Source organism: Ipomoea nil, unplaced genomic scaffold, assembly GCF_001879475.1.
Source record: "Ipomoea nil cultivar Tokyo-kokei standard unplaced genomic scaffold, Asagao_1.1 scaffold3394, whole genome shotgun sequence".
Lineage (NCBI taxonomy): Eukaryota > Viridiplantae > Streptophyta > Magnoliopsida > Solanales > Convolvulaceae > Ipomoea > Ipomoea nil.
Window position 1 is genome coordinate 806,105 of NW_017619822.1, and position 18,213 is coordinate 824,317.

An 18,213-nucleotide genomic window follows, 5' to 3' on the forward strand; every position below is an offset into this window, starting at 1 on the left:
CAAAGAATCCAGTTCAACACTCCAGAACGAAGCATATTGATATAAGACATCACTACATCAGAGACTTGGTAGAATCAAAGGAGATTGAGTTGGAGTACATTCAAACAGATAAGCAATTGGCTGATATTCTGACTAAGCCCCTAGATGCAAATTGGTTTGAGATTCTCATATCTGCTCTGGGAATCTGCAGGATTGACTAATAAGGTAGTTAGTAGTTCAGAAGGAGAGTGTATGGTTCTCTTATATGGGTCAAATTTCAGTTTTGACTTCCTTTTAAAACCCCCTTCTATTTTGTTAAGAGAATATCTTAACCTAAATTACCACAGAGTAATTAATCTTTTTCAAATTTCAAATCTTCCCTCATCCGTTTCTTGCCTAAAAAGAAGGCATACCGTTGTGTCAATCACATCGCCTCTGCATGGTATCTGACAAGCCGCATTAATTAGGGTTCTTCACCCTTGGGACTATTTGTTATCGGGGCACATTTGAACAGAAGAAGAACTCAAAAATATCTCTGCTCTCGAATTGATTTTTCTCTCTGTTCCTCTGCCTAGGGTTATTTCTTTCACTCTCTCCGAATTATACTTTCTAATTGCGGATGCTGTACGAAACATCATCATCAAGCTTGGGAGGAAGACTCACTCTCCAGAAGTAGCCACCAAGCATGTCAAATCTCTGCTGCAGTTAGCAATGAAGAAGAAGTTGAAGCTTGATCCTCTTCTTCGAGATGAAATTATGGTCACAATGATGTCGGATTATCCAGAGTTCTACGCCGACTGGTCCGAAGATGATACCAGTGAGCTCCTGTTGCTGGCCTCCGAAGCTAGTGATGAGATTTTCCCAGCATCTATCCCAGAGCCTTCAGATGGAAATCGGGCCAGGGTGTTTCTCCAATATTTTGCACAAAGGGCTCTTGAATCAGAAGAGATCTCCCGTCGTAGAGCAGTTGCACAACCCCTATACCTACAGGCTGCCGAAAAAGAAGCCAGACACCGAATGGAGATTCTTCGTAACAGGTCAAATTCTTCTGATTCTCCTATTGAAATTTCTCCTGATAAGCCTGATGATTTTGTATCTGCTGATATTCCGTCTGCTGTGCCTACTGTGTCTGATAATGTGAATGCATTATTATCTGTGAAATCCTCTGTGTCTGATGATCCCCCATGCATCCCCTCTACGAAGCCTGAGCTTTTGAAAGAAGTTGTTGATGTTATGTCTGATGAGAAAGATAAACCCTCTGAGGAGACCAACAATCTAAGTCTGGTTGTTTACTCGGCTGATAATGTTGCTCTGCCTCCTTCTGCGATTGTTGATGCCCCACATGAAATATGTCCCTCTGATAATCTCTCTGGTTTGCCTGCTGAAGTTGAGACTGTTAAACACTCAAGCACCCATGCATCTGAAAGAATAGATGGAGTCCCAGTCTACACCTCCACATCTCTGGCTGAGAGTCTTGAACATGTCCGGCACTTTGCTGGTTTACCTACTGCCTCCATTCCAGAACCATACCGTGTGATTCATCCTTCTAAATCCTCGAGTGAAGATGAAAAGATCCTTGTTGAAGTCTATGGCACCCAAGCTCATGCATCTAAGCCTCCGACTATTGAGGCTACTGCACATCCTGATTCCACCACCTTCAAAATTAGAGAAGTAACAAATCTTCTTGGAAGTTTTTCTGCCCATGTTCCTGATTCTAGTCACTCTGTGTCTCCTGTACACTCCCCATCCAAGGAGACGAGAAAATCAAAACGAAAGAATGTTCCTGTGAAGGTTGTTGTTGAGACAGGTGATGACAATACTGATGTAGATCAGCCTGAGAAGAGAAGAAAGTCCAGTGAGTCTATCGAACCTGAAGCTAATCCTCCAATTCAACAAGTGTTCAAGACACTACGGTCGTCTGTTAAGCAAAAATGTCCTGTTGCTGCTCAACCTGCTGTTGTTCCCACATCCTCTACCAGAAAGGGGAAACCGTCTACTCGTTCCAGAGGTCGGAGTATCACTCCTGAGGTTCAACCTGTTGAAAGTACTGACACATCGATTTATAAGCCTCAGTTTGTTACCTCCACTGCTCAAGGTAAATGGTCCACCATGGTCAGGAGAGATCTTATTGTTCAACGGTCTGTTGATGAAAATCAGATGAATTTAGTTTGCGATATCCTGCCACTGCTGAGTGAAGTGGTTTTGCTGAAGACTGTCTCCTCTATTTGTCCGTACTCAAAGCTCCTCACGTATGAATTCTACTGTAATCTCAATGAAGAGATAGACAATCTGACTAGGCCACGACCAATGCAAATCTTCATTCGAGGTAAATGGTACGTCTTCGGTCCTGATATGATCAATGAAAACTATGGCTTGACAGCGGTGCACGAAGAAGCGATCACTAACTGGGATTCAGTGGCCAAGACCCTAACCGATGGACAGACTGATACATGGCCTTCTGGTGACAAGGATTATCTACATAGCTCTCAGCTCACCTCGAAATATGTCATATTGCATCGTCTTGCGCTTCACAACTGGCTTCCATTGGCCCATTTCCATACCGTGGGTAAACAATTGGCAGGTCTCTTGTTTCGAATTGGAACAAAAATGGCGTTTGATTTGGGAGTCTGGATTTATAATTATATCCTCACCTTGATCCACCCACGAGAACAGAAGGTCAGGTTACCCTTCCCTAATCTGATTTTTGGATTACTAACAACTCAGGGCCTTGAGCCAATGCCTAGTGAAGTGATAAGTCCAACTCTTCTCTATACTGTTGACCGTCGTCTTTTGACTGGAGACCATATTTGTGATGTTACACCGGTGATTGCTCCCTCCAATTCTGAAGCTGATGCAGTGGCTACTGATTCGCCGCATGCAAGGGATCTCCAACTTTCTATTCAGTTGAAGGCAAGGGTTTCTAAGCTTGAGACAGTTCACGGCATAATTGCAAAACAGCTGACAGGGGCTCGTACTGATTTGGCCACCGTTATTCTTCGTTTAAGCCTATCTGAATCTGCTGCTGTTGAACCTGCGAAGTCTGACAGTGAGACTCCCTCCAATGCTTGACCATGATTTGGCTATCATTGGCAAAAAGGGGGAGTATGAACTCAGGGGGAGTTTTATGTGATTTTGTGTACCTTCTGGCCCTGGCTGGGCGTTGCTTGTGATGGCACCACCTATTTTGTTTGAAGAATGTTTATGACTGATGTTTTGATCCAGCATGACTTGTATGCTGTGTTTTATTTCCGCTATGCTTTGTAATCAGATATTTGGTTTGGTTTTTATGCTAGCCTATCTTAGTTCTTTCAGTTTATGTCTTTATACGTAGTCAAGTTGTTTTGCCAAAGGGGGAGTTTGTTAGTGTTTTAATTGCTCAAAAAACCCCAACTTATAATTGGCAATATTATTATGGCAAACTAAGATATGATTAGCTTAGTGTCGGTTTTGTTCTACAGAGGACTGATCAATCAGATACAACACAGAGGGACTGACACTGAAGATCTGTTTTAAGAAGCTGTTTCCTTAAAGGCTGTACGCGGTTTAAAGAAGACAGAATTGGAAAGAAGATCAGCGTATCTGTCTTGGAAAGGTATGGACCGAATCTCTAAGATTACATTCTTCAAATATTGTCCTACCATCTACAATCAAAGATATCTATGGAGAGTGTTCTTACTATGGAACTATAAGTACTCTTATTCGACAAGAATTAGGGTTACGCTTTCAAGAAGGAAGAAACACTCCAAAACAGTTTTATGAGATCAGATCTTTGATTATCATGCCTCTTCTCAATACAACATGTTCATGGTGATTATGATGAAGAACTTGAGAAGAATTATTGTTGCTTAAACGAAAGGACGCTACGATCACACTGTTGTGGAACAACCGAGAAGAACGTTATTGAAGTGGACTGCATCAGAGTTGGCTCTCCAAGTGAAGGGATTTCATTGGACTTCTGTATGCATGGCTCTCCATCTTCAACCATCCACTAAACCTATGTAGACTGGGTACGTACCTTGTGTGGGACACTCGGGTGAGATTGTTGTTTCTCTACCTTTGTACATTGGATTATGATTTAGTGGATTGGACACTTATGTGATCGTCCCCCAGACGTAGATACACACTGTATCGAACTGGGTAAACATCTTGTGTGTTGCTTTGTGTCGTTATCTCTTTCTATAAACATCTCAATGATCTGCCTTACTGACTGACTTCATCGTTGAATCGGTCAGTCCATTTCATCAGTTGGATAATCCAGTTAATTTGATTAAAAATGAGGAAATGCAAAATTACACTACCCATCCGAATGTTAACTCGAGATGACAGTCTCAACACTAGACTCAAAGAGTAACCCGAGTGGTTAACTCATGAGTGATCCGAGCTAAAGACTAGAAGACTGAAGACTGAAAAGTAGAAGATACCAAGACCGAAAGGTTGCAAATACCGAGAGGTGAAAGGATTTACCTTTTGAAGTGTTTCAAAACCGAATGGTAAAGTCAGCTAACTCTTCATATGTCAACACAACTACATTACCTTCTGGTTTAGAGACAGAGTTAGCAAACCTCTGTGGTCGGAGTGGTTTTAGACATTGGTTGCGTAGATGACTGGGTTCTCCACAATTATAGCAAACCATCTGACCTCCTCCACGCCCTGTACCAAAGTCACCACTTCCTAAGAACTAACCCTTGCGATTACTGGAACCTTCACTTCCATGATCTCCTTGTGTCATTAAAACATGTCTCGCCGAAACTCCACTACATGTACCTGACGCATTCTGGACCACAGTGAAAACTTGGTCTATTGAATCTAATTCTTTATTCCCAAGCAACTTAGACTTCAGGACATCATACTCTTCATCCGACCCCAAAATCCAACTAAACACATGCAACTGATCACATTGCTTTTTTCATTTTATCCAGGTCATATGTGATCGGCATAGCAGCACATAATGATTCACTCACACTTTTGAAACCATAGAAATAATCCCGAATGTCCCATCCATTTTGGGATGGACAATGAACATCTTAAGACAATTGATACAATTTCTCAGGTTTTTGTTCCACTAAACCACTTATTCACCAAGTCCCAAACCTCTTTCATGGGTTTACGGTGTTGCATAGATAGAATTATTTTCCTATCAATTCAATTTATTATGCGGGACAATAAAGCTTTATCATCCCTTCCCCACTCTTGAGCCCTAGCTTTTTCGGTTGGACATGTTCTATTTAGGTGTTCATCTTTACCCATACCCCCTAAATTAATTTCAATCAAAAACTTTCACTCTCCAAAATTAGACACATATGGTGCAAGCACCACATCAACTAACTTCGATGGGGTCGATACAAAATTACATGTAATATTCCTTGCTTCCACCATAATAAATAAGAAAAGAGACAGACCTAGAAAAACATCTTTTCTCACGTATCGCGTACGCAGACACAGCCGACACAGACCTGGATTACACCCCAACAAAACTTCTCACTCTTCACCTAGGTCGAACCTTCTCTTCATGGTGAGACTCCCGGTGCGGTCGTCGTCGCAAAAGGTCACCAGAAACTCACTCACAAACTAGCGCGTGAGTTGGCGAGCAGACTGTGGCGGTGGTACGTAGCGATACGTGGAGGCTCTGGTGGCGTCGCTTGGCGGTTTTGGTGGCGACGCGAAACCTCGGCGAAGCATCGTCGTCCTCTTCTGAACACTACCCACCTCTTCACCATCATCGGTGCTCTGATACCATGTTAGACAAATACCACTGTTCATAGGTAATGTATATATTTGTATTTACTCTTATGAAAGTACAATGGAAATGAACCTATTTATACATTTTAAGGAACGTAGAACCACACAATTCAAATTTAAAACTAAGGATTGAGAGTTATTCTCTCAACTAAAACCTATTTTCTCTAACACAATGCTTCAAAAATTGATGTATCATTGTTTATATATTCTACTGCTAATGGTTAAATTTATTTACTTGTCTATGTTGATGACATACTAATAATGAGGAGCAACAAAAGTCTCTTGACTTCCATAACAGGCAAACTAGCTAAAACTTCAAGATTCAAGGTATGAGACCTCCAAGCTTCTTCCTAGGAATCGAGATAGTTCACAACAAGGGGTGATGATCTTATCACAATGAAGGTACATGCTTGAAATATTCAAAAGATCTTGAATGGAACACTGCAAACCAATCTCCACTCCAATTATAGTCAACAACAAACTAAATGCAACATACTCGTCTCAACCATGTGACAATCCCACACAATACCCTAGCTTAATTGGAGCACTTCAATATCTAACCATAACACGTCAAAATCACTCATTTGCCGTAAACAAACTCTGTCAATTTATGCAATCTCCAACCAATGACCACTGGGTTGTCCTAAAGCGTGTTCTACGGTATGTCAAAGATACTCTAGACTATGGGCTACATTTTATGAAATCATGCTCATACAATATTCATGCATTTTTATAATCTGATTGGGCGGGATGCCCTGATTACTGCAAGTCCACTAGTGATTTTGTTGTCTTTATTGGTAAAGATCAAATTTCCTAGGCTTGCCGCAAACAAAAGACAATTGCTAGATCCTCAACAGAAGCAGAATACAAAGCTATAGCCAATGTCACAGCAGATATAACATAGTTAGTCTCTTTAATTAAATAATTTGGTTTTACTATGCAAAAATCACCAAAACTTTGGTGTAACAACCTTGGTGCTACCTATTAGTGTGCAAATCATGTGTTTCATGATAGAACCAAACACGTTAAAATAGATTATCATTTTGTTCGTGAGAAAGTAGCATCAAAGGAATTACAAGTAAACTACATCTCTACAAAAGACTAACTAGCAAACATCTTCACCAAATCACTAATAACAATAAGGTTCAATGATATAAGGGACAAGCTCAACGTTCTCTCTCGGGAGAGCAATAAGCTTGAGGGGACGTATTAGGACTCTGTATTCTAGTAACACTATAATTCTTCATCCCTCTCCCTGTGCTATTGTGAATCTACCTTTTATCATATTGTAAATCTACCTTTTATCATTCATCATCAAACTAAAACTCTTTGCTCTTTGTATTTTTAATTTTTATAATTCACTCTTTGTATTATTATAAATATATCTATTCATTCCTGTACTTTGTAAATTGAATTATTTAATAATAAAATTCTTCTTAGAATTATCGTTCTCATCATTTGGACTAATTAAAAAATTGATGGGTTGTTTACTTCAATACTATGTTTTTCGTTTTCCAGTTTTTCATTCTCCATTTCTTCAATTTTCTGATTTCATTTTATAAATTCAACTTTAAATAAAAATAAACTCAATGCCCTAATACTAAATGTGTAAAATATAACAAAAGACAATAAAAACATATTACTAAATAAATTACAACTATTTCCTTAGTGTTAGAGTTTAGTTTGATTAAAAACAAAATACACAGAACCTCATTGATTACAATTCCTCATATAATTTTTGTACATTTTTACAACAAAGATGATAATGATAATGATAATAAGTGGAAAATAGAAATTTGAAAGAGTGATTTTTTTTTTAAATATTACTGGCTCAATTATTCACTGAGGCTTGATCTCATGACCTCCCATATGAGAGAGTCACTACATGACATCTAAACACTCAATCTCATGACTTCCCATATGGGAGAGACACTACATGCCATCTAAACACAAGGTGTTTGACAAAAGAGTAATTTACTAAACAAGTTTTCTATTTTTCATTTTTCCACTCTTCTAATTTTCTATTTTCCAAAAAATCCTCCAATTCTCTACTTTGGTAAACAACTCTTGATGAGTATTTTTCACATGTTCAAATCGTCTGTAGGCCATTTTGGTGATTTAGATATAGACTTCTAAAACAAGTCAAGAGTACATGTGACACCCAATAACTTCCTCTTTTCTTTGGGAGCAAACTACAAGTACTATTGCATATTTGCATATATTTAGCATTTAACCCATCCAAATTTTCTTCAACCTGTTTTCACTTTCTTCAGCATCTCATTACTTCTACTTTTTACTGCCAAGAAGCCCAAAATCCCAACATGCTAAAAAAAAACAGTAATTCGTGTAACAACAAATTCTCTCCAGCTACTGCATCTGAATCACATTTAAAATGTCAACTCATTATATAGGTATAACCCCATCTATAAAATGGAATAGATGTTAACAATTATGCATGAAATTTTCTATTCTGAGCAGAGGAGCAACATATTCATCTGCCAAGGCGGTAAGATCTCCCTCTGAATGGTCCACTAGAACTCCTGTCAGGCTCTGTGCGAGTGGTGGTTGGCTCACCGATTCTCCATCTTGCTACCAGTTTGTATCTAAGCAGTAGCAGTTAAAGAAAATCTGCACTGAGGAATGTGGAAATAAAACACATAAAATGAGAAGATGATGGATCAGACCCTTTATGCTAACCAAGTAGTTGCCTCTCTCACATTATCTGTTCCTATACTTCTACAACTTTTTATGTTTTTACTTTGCTTCTTTCAGCAAGCACCAAAATAGAACAAAGGGCTGCTGTTGAATATTCCCCCACCACAAGGGCAGCAAAAGAACTTTTAAAATGACCAATCCATCCCAAAAGACCCCAAGGAAAAGGATACATCAAATTTGGCGTTTTCAGAAGGATCTTTCCTGTGGCAAGTGGATGCAACACAGTTAGGAAGTAGTACAAATGTCCAGCAATGATCCCAAGGAGATCTGGCATAATTGGTGAACCAAAGATCACGTCTAAAAATAGCATGGCCCATGGCAGATAAAATGCCTGCAAATAAGATTATGTGAGGCCAACCAAATGAATGATTATAAACCACACTAAGTGAGCTGGTAATATGCATACCTTTAGAGTCACAAGGCCATATATGTTGATATTGGCATTTGGGAATTCTCTACTCCAGACATATAGAAGCATGAAAACCATTGATATTCCCAAGAAGGGGCTCCAGAAGTAGGGGATCAAAGATAAAACCTATGCACAAATGACCCCAGGTTAAAACAAGGAATTGAAATCTCAGAACAAGGCCAGTTAAAGAAGGTAAAGGCCAAAACACAAACTCAAAATTTCTAGTGACAGTTGGTAATTGAACTAGCAAAAGTAGCCCCAAACCACCCCCCCCCCCCCCCCCCCACCCCCACACAAAATAAATAAATAAAAATAATAAAATAAAACTACTACTGTTTGATATGATTGTAATGTACCAACAACGATAATGCTCCAAATATCATCATCCATAGGAAATCAGCTGTGCGTCTTTGGAAGGGTCCACTCTCCAGTTGCACACCATATCTTGCACTAAAGTAGAGAAAACAAGTAGAGCATTAGTGCGCACGAATTGTACCATCTAAATAATCCACAGCTATCTATGGCACACAAATATCTTTTGAGTGGGGTCAATCAATTACTTACAAGTTACATTTTATTTCAATAATATACTTCTGTTTAACAAGTGTTATAAAGAAGTATGAAGCAATTTTATTCTACTATATTTCTTAATTCTTATGAATAATAATCTAAGCATAGTTGGTTACATAGTTGTGTATTATCAGATCTAATAAATAGCTAAACATAAACAACCTTTCTTCTTTTTATCCTCCCATTTGTTGATGATGTATGAATAGTTAGTTCAGTATAGCATGAAATAAGAATTTGTGTATTATCTTACTTGCACTTCATTCTATTTTCTTCTTAATAATTATACATATATCTCTTGGGTAAGATAAAATCTGCACTTTTTCCCCTTCATAATTCTTGTGGAAGTACAGATGATCCCATCTGTTTGCAATATCTTTTAGTTTAAGGTGGATTATTTAATTTCAGAAGGGGCCAAAAAAGGAATGTTACACACTATAAATGTACTTTATTTTGCTAATTCAGAGACTAAGGAAAACTCAGAAATATGGAGAAAAATAAAGCTTCACTTTCAAGGACTCATACCCATAAGCTTTTGAATCAGCTTGTTTACTTTGATTTTACTGTTAACAAAGTGTCTCCACAGTGGAAGCTATGGCATATTTTTCCAAGAAACCATGGGAGCATATGAATGGATATTTAAGATCGAATTTTTCTTCTTACTATCTTTATAAGTAAAACTTTTCTCATCATAGCAATGCTAGCCTGAAGTGAAGTACTTACATCATTAAGAGGCGAATCCCAAAATTGATAGAAAATTTTCCAAGGAAAAAGAAGTTCGTAATCAATCTCCACACCTGAAAGCATGACAGCCACCAAAATATTTATTATAATATATTATTTATATACTTATGTATATAAGAATATCAAAGAGTTGCTGACAGAACATCAGATGCATGTGTAAAACTCTTATTTTATTTGCAAGAATTTAATTCAGCACTGAGATCTAGAGTAAAGGCAACCAAAATATTTCTACACAGGAAAGCTATGCTGACCAACTAAACAGTCAGAAATAATATTCAGTTTTTCACTCTTCTAGAATGCAGAGATATTCATTAAAGAGTTTCCTACATTGCTTTTGTAAACATCATGCATAAATCACAAAATCACATATGGAGCATTTGGAATTTCTCAAATTTATAGCACATGCCTATAACACCAAGCTGTATGATAACTCAAAACATAACATTCAGGAAAGAAAAAAAAAAAAAAAAAACGAAAAAAAGAGTAAAATATGTTAATATAATGATTACTTGAGATAATAAAAACTCACAATAGATATTTGTTGTAGAATATTGCATCAACTGTTTTGTTATGGATATTAAATGCAGTGGGCAAAGCATTGACTAAAGAAAATGTATCACTACATGCATCAATGTGTCAGTAACTTCTGTTTCACATTTCAAGATCATTGTTTACTAAGATGCCAAGAAGTGCTATGATAAACCACTTTTCATTGACAGTTTAGAACCAAGAATGCTTACCTGAAAACGGTAAAATACTAGTTCATGAAGCAATGCAATGTTTGCAGGATTACATATCCCCAATGCATATGCAACCGTAACAGCCAAACAAGCAGTCCCATAAGCCTTGCTTATTGGTGGAAGTGAATTGTAGAATCTGCAGCAGATAAAATAGTAGAGGATTGCAATGATGAACAGATAAATTGATGCGGCAAATTTGCGCATAACAGTGACCCACTGACCAGGTTTTGTACATGACTTGCAATAGCTAAAACGAAAGAAGGATTGAAAAGTGTTCTGTAGAAATTTAAGAAGGAAATAGCAAAGGAAACAATGAAATTGGTATGAACATACATAAACCACCACCTATAACCCTCTTTGTTTATCAAATTAGCAAGCAACTCTGCCATATGCAATCCAGTAACATCAAAATCAAATTTAAGGCATAACCCCTTGAAAAACCAGTTCAAATTCCAACTGCGAACAATTGAAAACTTCCTAGTAGTTGTTACGTCTTTCTTTCAAATTTTAGCATTTACCAGTTCCCAACCCATATATCCCAATTCACCTTCCAAACTCTGAATCCTAGGGCTGCATTGCCCCTTTTTCATAGACTAAAATGCCCGCAATATTTCTTACTCATTACACCCTAAGCTTCGATTTCCACTTAGCTGAACGAGTAAATTCATAGATATTTTCCAAATAACAAGTAATTCAATTTCTTAAAAACAATTGAAAACTTCCTAAAACCTAGTAGGCGTGCATCCCAGGCCATATAAACAACAATACAATAGTATTTAGCATTTGAGCAAAAATTTCAAAATTAAAACAACCAAACAGTCTATGTGTGTGTGCGTGCAGAGAGATAGAGAGAGAGAGAGATACTCGGAAGGAGAAGACATGGCGAATGCGTTGATCTGTCAAATTTCTGGAGCTCTGCGAATATATGAAAGAAAATTTTCTTAACCAAGAAGAAGAAGAAATGAAACTGAATTTTCTTGTCAGAAAAATTAAACAATAATAACTATAATAATTATTATTATACCGCGGGTTTTTGGTTTTGTTTTTTTTCTTTTTTTTGAATGCGGGTTTTTGGTTTTAGATCGTCAGATGAGTTGTTCTGACCAATTGAAACTCAGCGTCTCAGCGGTCACCAGAACCTTCGCTGTCATCAGCTTCCCACGTGGGACGTGAACACTACTCCAACGATTTTTCTTTTAAATAATAATAAGTAATTGATAGGTTTTAACTTTTAAGGGTCAAATAAACCATCCAACTATACATCAAATTACAATTAGACCACTAAATTTAAAAAATAACAATTGAATCCCTCAACAACACAAATTCTTGCAATTAAAAGGTAAACAAGTCTTTTTTTTAATATTACAATGTAGTATCTGTTCAAAACTACTTGAACCAATAACACCTCCACTGAGGCTCGAACTCACACCCTCCCATATGGGTGTCTAACTCAGGTGTCATCTGCACAAGGTGTTTGGCGTAAACAAGTCATTTTAGATTAAATTGTAAGAATTTGTGTTGTTCAAGGGCTCAATTGTTATTTTTTTGAGTTCAGTAGCCTAATTATAGTTTGGTATGTAGTTAGATGGCCTATTTGATCCTTATTTCATTTTTTTAAAACAAAATTATTTTAGATTTAAAATTTAAATAAGTTGAAAAAATATGTATTGACAGATATTATATTGTAACAGAGTCAATTAATTTATAATAGTTGTAAAAAAAATATGGTAAAAAGAAAAAAAAAACTTTGATTAGTCTTGATTATTATTTAATAATTTTTTTTAATTTACTTTTGATTTTTATTTATTATTTAAAAGTAGTGCATTCATGGATGGTGAATTTTCTCCTCTTCGTAAATAGTAAAAATAAAAAATGGGAAATCATATATTGAAATTTGAGATCCGTATAAAATAAATATGAAAAAAAGTGAAAACTAAATCCATAATCAATAATTTGCCTTTATATATATACTAGTTTTTTACGCGCATTGCGCGATTGAGATAATGCCCAATGCTTTTTTTTTTTTAAATAAGTACTTTAAAGTATATTAAGGCAGGATTATATTGAAATTGTTCATGCATAGATAATTGAAGGTTGAATTTGCGTATTTAAATAGGTAATTCTTCTCCCAAAGGTTGAGTCCCCAACTCCAAGGGCCCCCCACACTCCGACCCGACAAAGCATTGTGGGAAGTTGTAAATCACGGTGACTCAATGGTTCAGCAGACAGGGCCAAATGCTGATACGCACAAGGAATCTGCCCACTTTGGACATAATTCCCCGCACTGCCGCTGCCGAGGTTCAAACATTGGTCTCTTCTCCCAAATACTACCCACTAAACCATTGAGCTAAGCCCGTACGGGTTAAATAGGTAATTCTAAGTTTACAAATGCAAGATAATATAGTAAAGATTGATTATAATTGTCAATAAAATAATTGTATAGGTATGGTTGAAACCAAATACGGGACATAAGGGAAAACAAATAAAAATTAGGGCATAAAATATTAAATATATACTAATATTGTTTGAGGAGATTCCGACATTAGGATTTGTGGTTAAGTTCTATTAAGACTTTAATATTAGAATTAGATTAATGGTGTAGTTATAATTCTATATTAGACTTTAATATTAGAATTAGACTAACGGTGAATTAACGGAAAAGTTAAATGGATAATCATATAATTAAGGATAAATTATAAAATCTTAAAAGAAAAAAATTAAAACCTGAACAATATGAATCATTCATTTGATTTAATAATTTGGCAGTCATTTTTTCTACCCAATGTTAATAATTAAATAAATTCGCTGGTCAAATCCGCTAGTATAATCCGCTAACGCTAACCGCTAACTGCTGATTGTCAAACAAGGACATTGCGAGGTAGTCACTTCAATTTGTTGTGTGATTTGAATACTCTCTTTGTCACAAAATCTCTCAAGTAGTTAATATGGTTGGCTTTATTAATTATATTTTTTTAATTTTTCATGGTATTAATAAAATACTTGGTAAATAAATATATAGCATTATTTTGTATTATAACTTTGATATTTAATTAGAAAAATAGTGCACAAAAAAGATAATAGATAATGTAGTGAATATAATCAATTGATGAATTTGAATGTAAAAATTTTTACATTTGAGAAAAATAAAGACAATATAACTAATGAAAATATTTCTTTTAATTAATTTATTGATAATTAATAATTTTTTTTCACTGAATAAAGACATTGTAAGGATAATGTAGCGAATATAATCAATTAATAAATTTGAATATAAAGAATTTTTATATTGAAGAAAAATAAAGACAATATAACTAATAAAATTATTTCTCTTATTTGATTTATTGATAATGAATAATTTTTTTTTTGAATAAAGACATTGTGGACACATAATTCTAAATTAAAGAAATGCATATGTATTATTTTTCGTTGTAACTACTAAATTATTATTTATATAATTTAATAAGAATAAAATAGAGTACTAATTATGCCAACTTTGATAGGATGAGGTTTGAACCTAAGACATTTTTTTATTGAAATCAATGAGTAAGTTAACGGTGAACTAACGGCAATTCTTAAAATTTTAACGGAATTAGTAACGGTGTGTGGGTATTTTAGGAAATTTTAGTGTAAAATTTAAATCTAATCAATCTTTTAATCAATCTGAGCCATACATTTGATTAAAATCTGTGACCGCCATTTTTTCTACCCATTATAGGCCTAACTCTCTTGGGCTCTTATTAGTATAGTAGATATATATATATATATATATATATATATATATATATATATATATATATATATATATATATATATATATATATATATATATATATATATATATATATATATATATATATATATATATTAGTGCGCTCATGTGAGAACGGGCGCCCAGGAGAGAAATAAGGATCACTCACACGTGAACAGTTGCGATTGGTTTTCAATTCTCTCCTAGCCAGTTTGTTCTCGCCTGATATGTCTCATATATATATATATATATATATATATATATATATATATATATATATATATATATATATATATATATATATATATATATATATATACTAGTTTTTTACGCGCATTGCGCGATTGGGATAATGCCCAATATTTTTTTTTTTAAATAAGTACTTTAAAGTATATCAAGGCAAAATTAAATTAGAATTTTTCATGCATAGATAATTGAATGTTGAATTTACGTATTTAAATAGGTAATTCTAAGTTTATAAATGCAAGATAATATAGTCAAGATTGATTATAATTGTCAATAAAATAATTGTATAGGTATAGTTGAAACCAAATACGGGACATAAGGGAGAGCAAATAAAAATTAGGACATAAAATATTAAATATATACTAATATTGAAGAGCTGACTGCTGATTACCAAACAAAAACATTGCGAGGTAGTTTTCCACTTCAATTTATTTGAGTGATTTGAATACTCTTTTTGTCAATAAATCCCTAAGCAGTTAATATGAATGACTTAATTATATTTTTTTATTTTTTTAAAATAATAATAATAATAATAATAATAATAATTATTATTATTATTATTATTATTATTATTATTATTATTATTATGTATACCCTTATGTCATTTTACATGTTAATCTAAACAGTTAATTCTTTCAAATATCTTTTTACCAACCGTTGATATAATTCGCTGGTCAAATCCGCTAATATAATTCGTTAACGCTAACCGCTAACTGCTGATTGTCAAACAAGGACATTGCGAGATAGTTTTCACTTCAATTTGTTGTGTGATTTGAATACCCTCTTTGTCAACAAATCTCTAAAGTAGTTAATATGATTGGCTTTATTAATTATATTTTTTTTTTATTTTTTCATCGTATTAATAAAATACTTGGTAAATAAATATATAGCATTATTTTGTATATAACTTTGATATCTAATTAAAAAAATAGTGCACAAAAAAGATAATAGACAATGTAGTGAATATAGTCAATTGATGAATTTTTTTTTTTTTGAAAAACCAATCTGTCGATTGTATTAATTGATGAAAGCTGTAATAGCATCAGGTGTGATAGACTCCCAATACATAGAATGTTCCTGAGTAAAAGCTAACGAAGCTAAAGTATGAGCATGTAAAATAATCTGTCTAGGCACATAGCTTAACGAAACAAAATTAAATAAAGGCACCATCGTTCTGCACTGGTCAATTACCGACCCAACATACGAGTGAATAGGTGTAGTCCGCTGGCGTATGGTCGTCTGCAGGACCATACAATCAGTGAGGAGATACGCCGAGTAGATATTCCTCTCAACTAGCCAGGATAGCGCCTCTTTAAATGCCAAAGCCTCCGCCATGATGGCCCGTTTGGTTCACGGAATAGGCTGGGAATGGCATAGCATTCCCGGTAACAGACCTATTCTTCTGTTTGGTAACAATGCCTATTACTAGGAATAATGTTCCTAGTAATAGCCTATTACCTCAGATGAGGTAATAGCTATTACCAGGGCCCCCCTGGTATTAACTTATTCCTGAGTCCTCAGGAATAGAATTTTTTTTTTTTCAATTTTAACCTTATCTTTCTCGTCGTTCTCTCCCTAGGTATCATTATACCCTTCCCCGATTCCTTCATCGTCAACATCAAAGTCAAGCAATTTTTTCTGCCACATCAAATTAAAGCATCATCAACATCAAAGTCAAGCAATTCTTTCTGCCACATCAAATTAAAGCATCAAACAAAGGTAAATTTTCAGAATTTTATTTTTTACCAATTAAATATTTAATTATATATATATATATATATATATATATATATATATATATATATATATATATATATATATATATATATACATATATACTGCGGTGGCGGCTCGCCGCCACAGTAATACTTGTCGCAGCAGTAATATATATATACACTGCTGCGGCGCGGAGGGTTCCGCAGCCGCAGCAGTGTTGTTTAATTTTTTTTTTTTATAATTAGTGTAGTTTATTATATCATTAATGTAATTATCACAAAATTCATATAGACAGCTTAATTAGTTTGATTGTATAATGATAGACTTGGTGGGAGTACCAGATACTGATATGTTCATCTAATAATTTACCCATATAATATCAATCAAAGTTTATTTAGTTAAGATTAAAGTTGACACAGAGATAATCTTTAACATAGAAATTATTTTTTTTTATCTTGAATTGAATTGTAATACTTAGTTAGGAATTGTAATACTTACTCAGGAATTGAAAATTGATGGGTCCTTTGACTTAGTTTTTTATTTTATTATTTTTTTTTGTTTATAGTTTAGTTTATTGTTTATTGATTTTTTTTTTTTTTGCTGAAAAGTGTTATTGTTTATTTTGTTTTGTTTTTTGTCATAGCAATGTTATTGTTTATTTTTTTTACCGTAGTGTTATTATAATCTGTATAAGTTATTGTAAGTTTTAAATTAAATTTGCAGTTATGGCTCGATTGCGTTTAATAACTCGTACTGAAAGAAGGAAAAAATGTGTAGCTGTATTGCGTGTATGGTTTGATATGTGTGCTTCTTTGAGTTTATTGTTTACCATGATGATGTCAACCTTGACAATTTTGTGTTCTAATAAAAAACGAGTGAAATCTTATATTATAAATATTTTAGGGTCTCGAGAATATATGTTACGAACTGTGTATTCGTGTGATGAAAAATGCATATCTCAACTTGGGATGAATCGACATGCTTTTGTGAAGTTGTGTGCAATGTTACAAACTATAGGAGGGTTAAGGCCAGCAAGAAATATGCTTGTTGATGAGCAAGTAGCAATATTTTTACATATTATTGCTCATCACGTAAAAAATAGGATCATTCAAAATAATTTTCAAAGGTCGGGGGAAACTATTAGTCGATACTTTAATATAGTATTGAATGCTGTTTTGAAACTTCGAAATCATTTATTCAAAGATTCTGAACCAGTTCCAGCTACCTCTACAGATCATAGATGGAAATGGTTTAAGGTAGTTACACATATCCCCTACAGTTGAGTTATAAGTTTAATTACAATGTGAATATATATTTAATAATATTTGATATTATTTCTAGAATTGCCTAGGCGTTTTAGATGGAACTTTCATTAGAATACAAGTGCCATCAGAAGATAAACCTAGATATTGATCTCGCAAGGGTGAAATTGCAATAAATGTATTAGGTGTATGTACACCTAATATGCAATTTGTGTATGTTCATCCGGGATGGGAAGGATCTGTAGCAGACAGTAGAGTTCTTCGGGATGCATTATCTAGAAGACATCCACTTAAGGTCCCTAATGGTAAGCATTATAATATTAAATTCCAATTATCATGTAATATAAT

At 34.5% G+C, this 18,213-nt stretch overlaps 1 protein-coding gene across 2 annotated transcripts; it reads right to left on the minus strand.

Moving 5' to 3' along the window:
* Positions 1–7,911: 7,911 nt before the first annotated feature.
* On the minus strand, positions 7,912–13,628 carry LOC109171151 (derlin-1). 2 transcript variants are annotated; one of them, XM_019320286.1, is made up of 8 exons: positions 13,618–13,628; positions 11,758–11,808; positions 10,894–11,029; positions 10,133–10,206; positions 9,199–9,292; positions 8,840–8,968; positions 8,604–8,764; positions 7,912–8,321 (listed from the first exon to the last, which is right to left on the minus strand). In XM_019320286.1, the coding sequence occupies exons 2-8, from the start codon at positions 11,772–11,774 to the stop codon at positions 8,210–8,212; spliced, it is 723 nt and encodes a 240-aa protein (XP_019175831.1). In that variant the 5' UTR covers positions 11,775–11,808; positions 13,618–13,628; the 3' UTR covers positions 7,912–8,209. The 2 variants fall into 2 exon arrangements, with proteins under 2 accessions (XP_019175831.1, XP_019175830.1); XM_019320285.1 differs by lacking the exon at positions 13,618–13,628 and adding an exon at positions 11,918–11,934.
* Between the last annotated feature and the right edge of the window lie 4,585 nt (positions 13,629–18,213).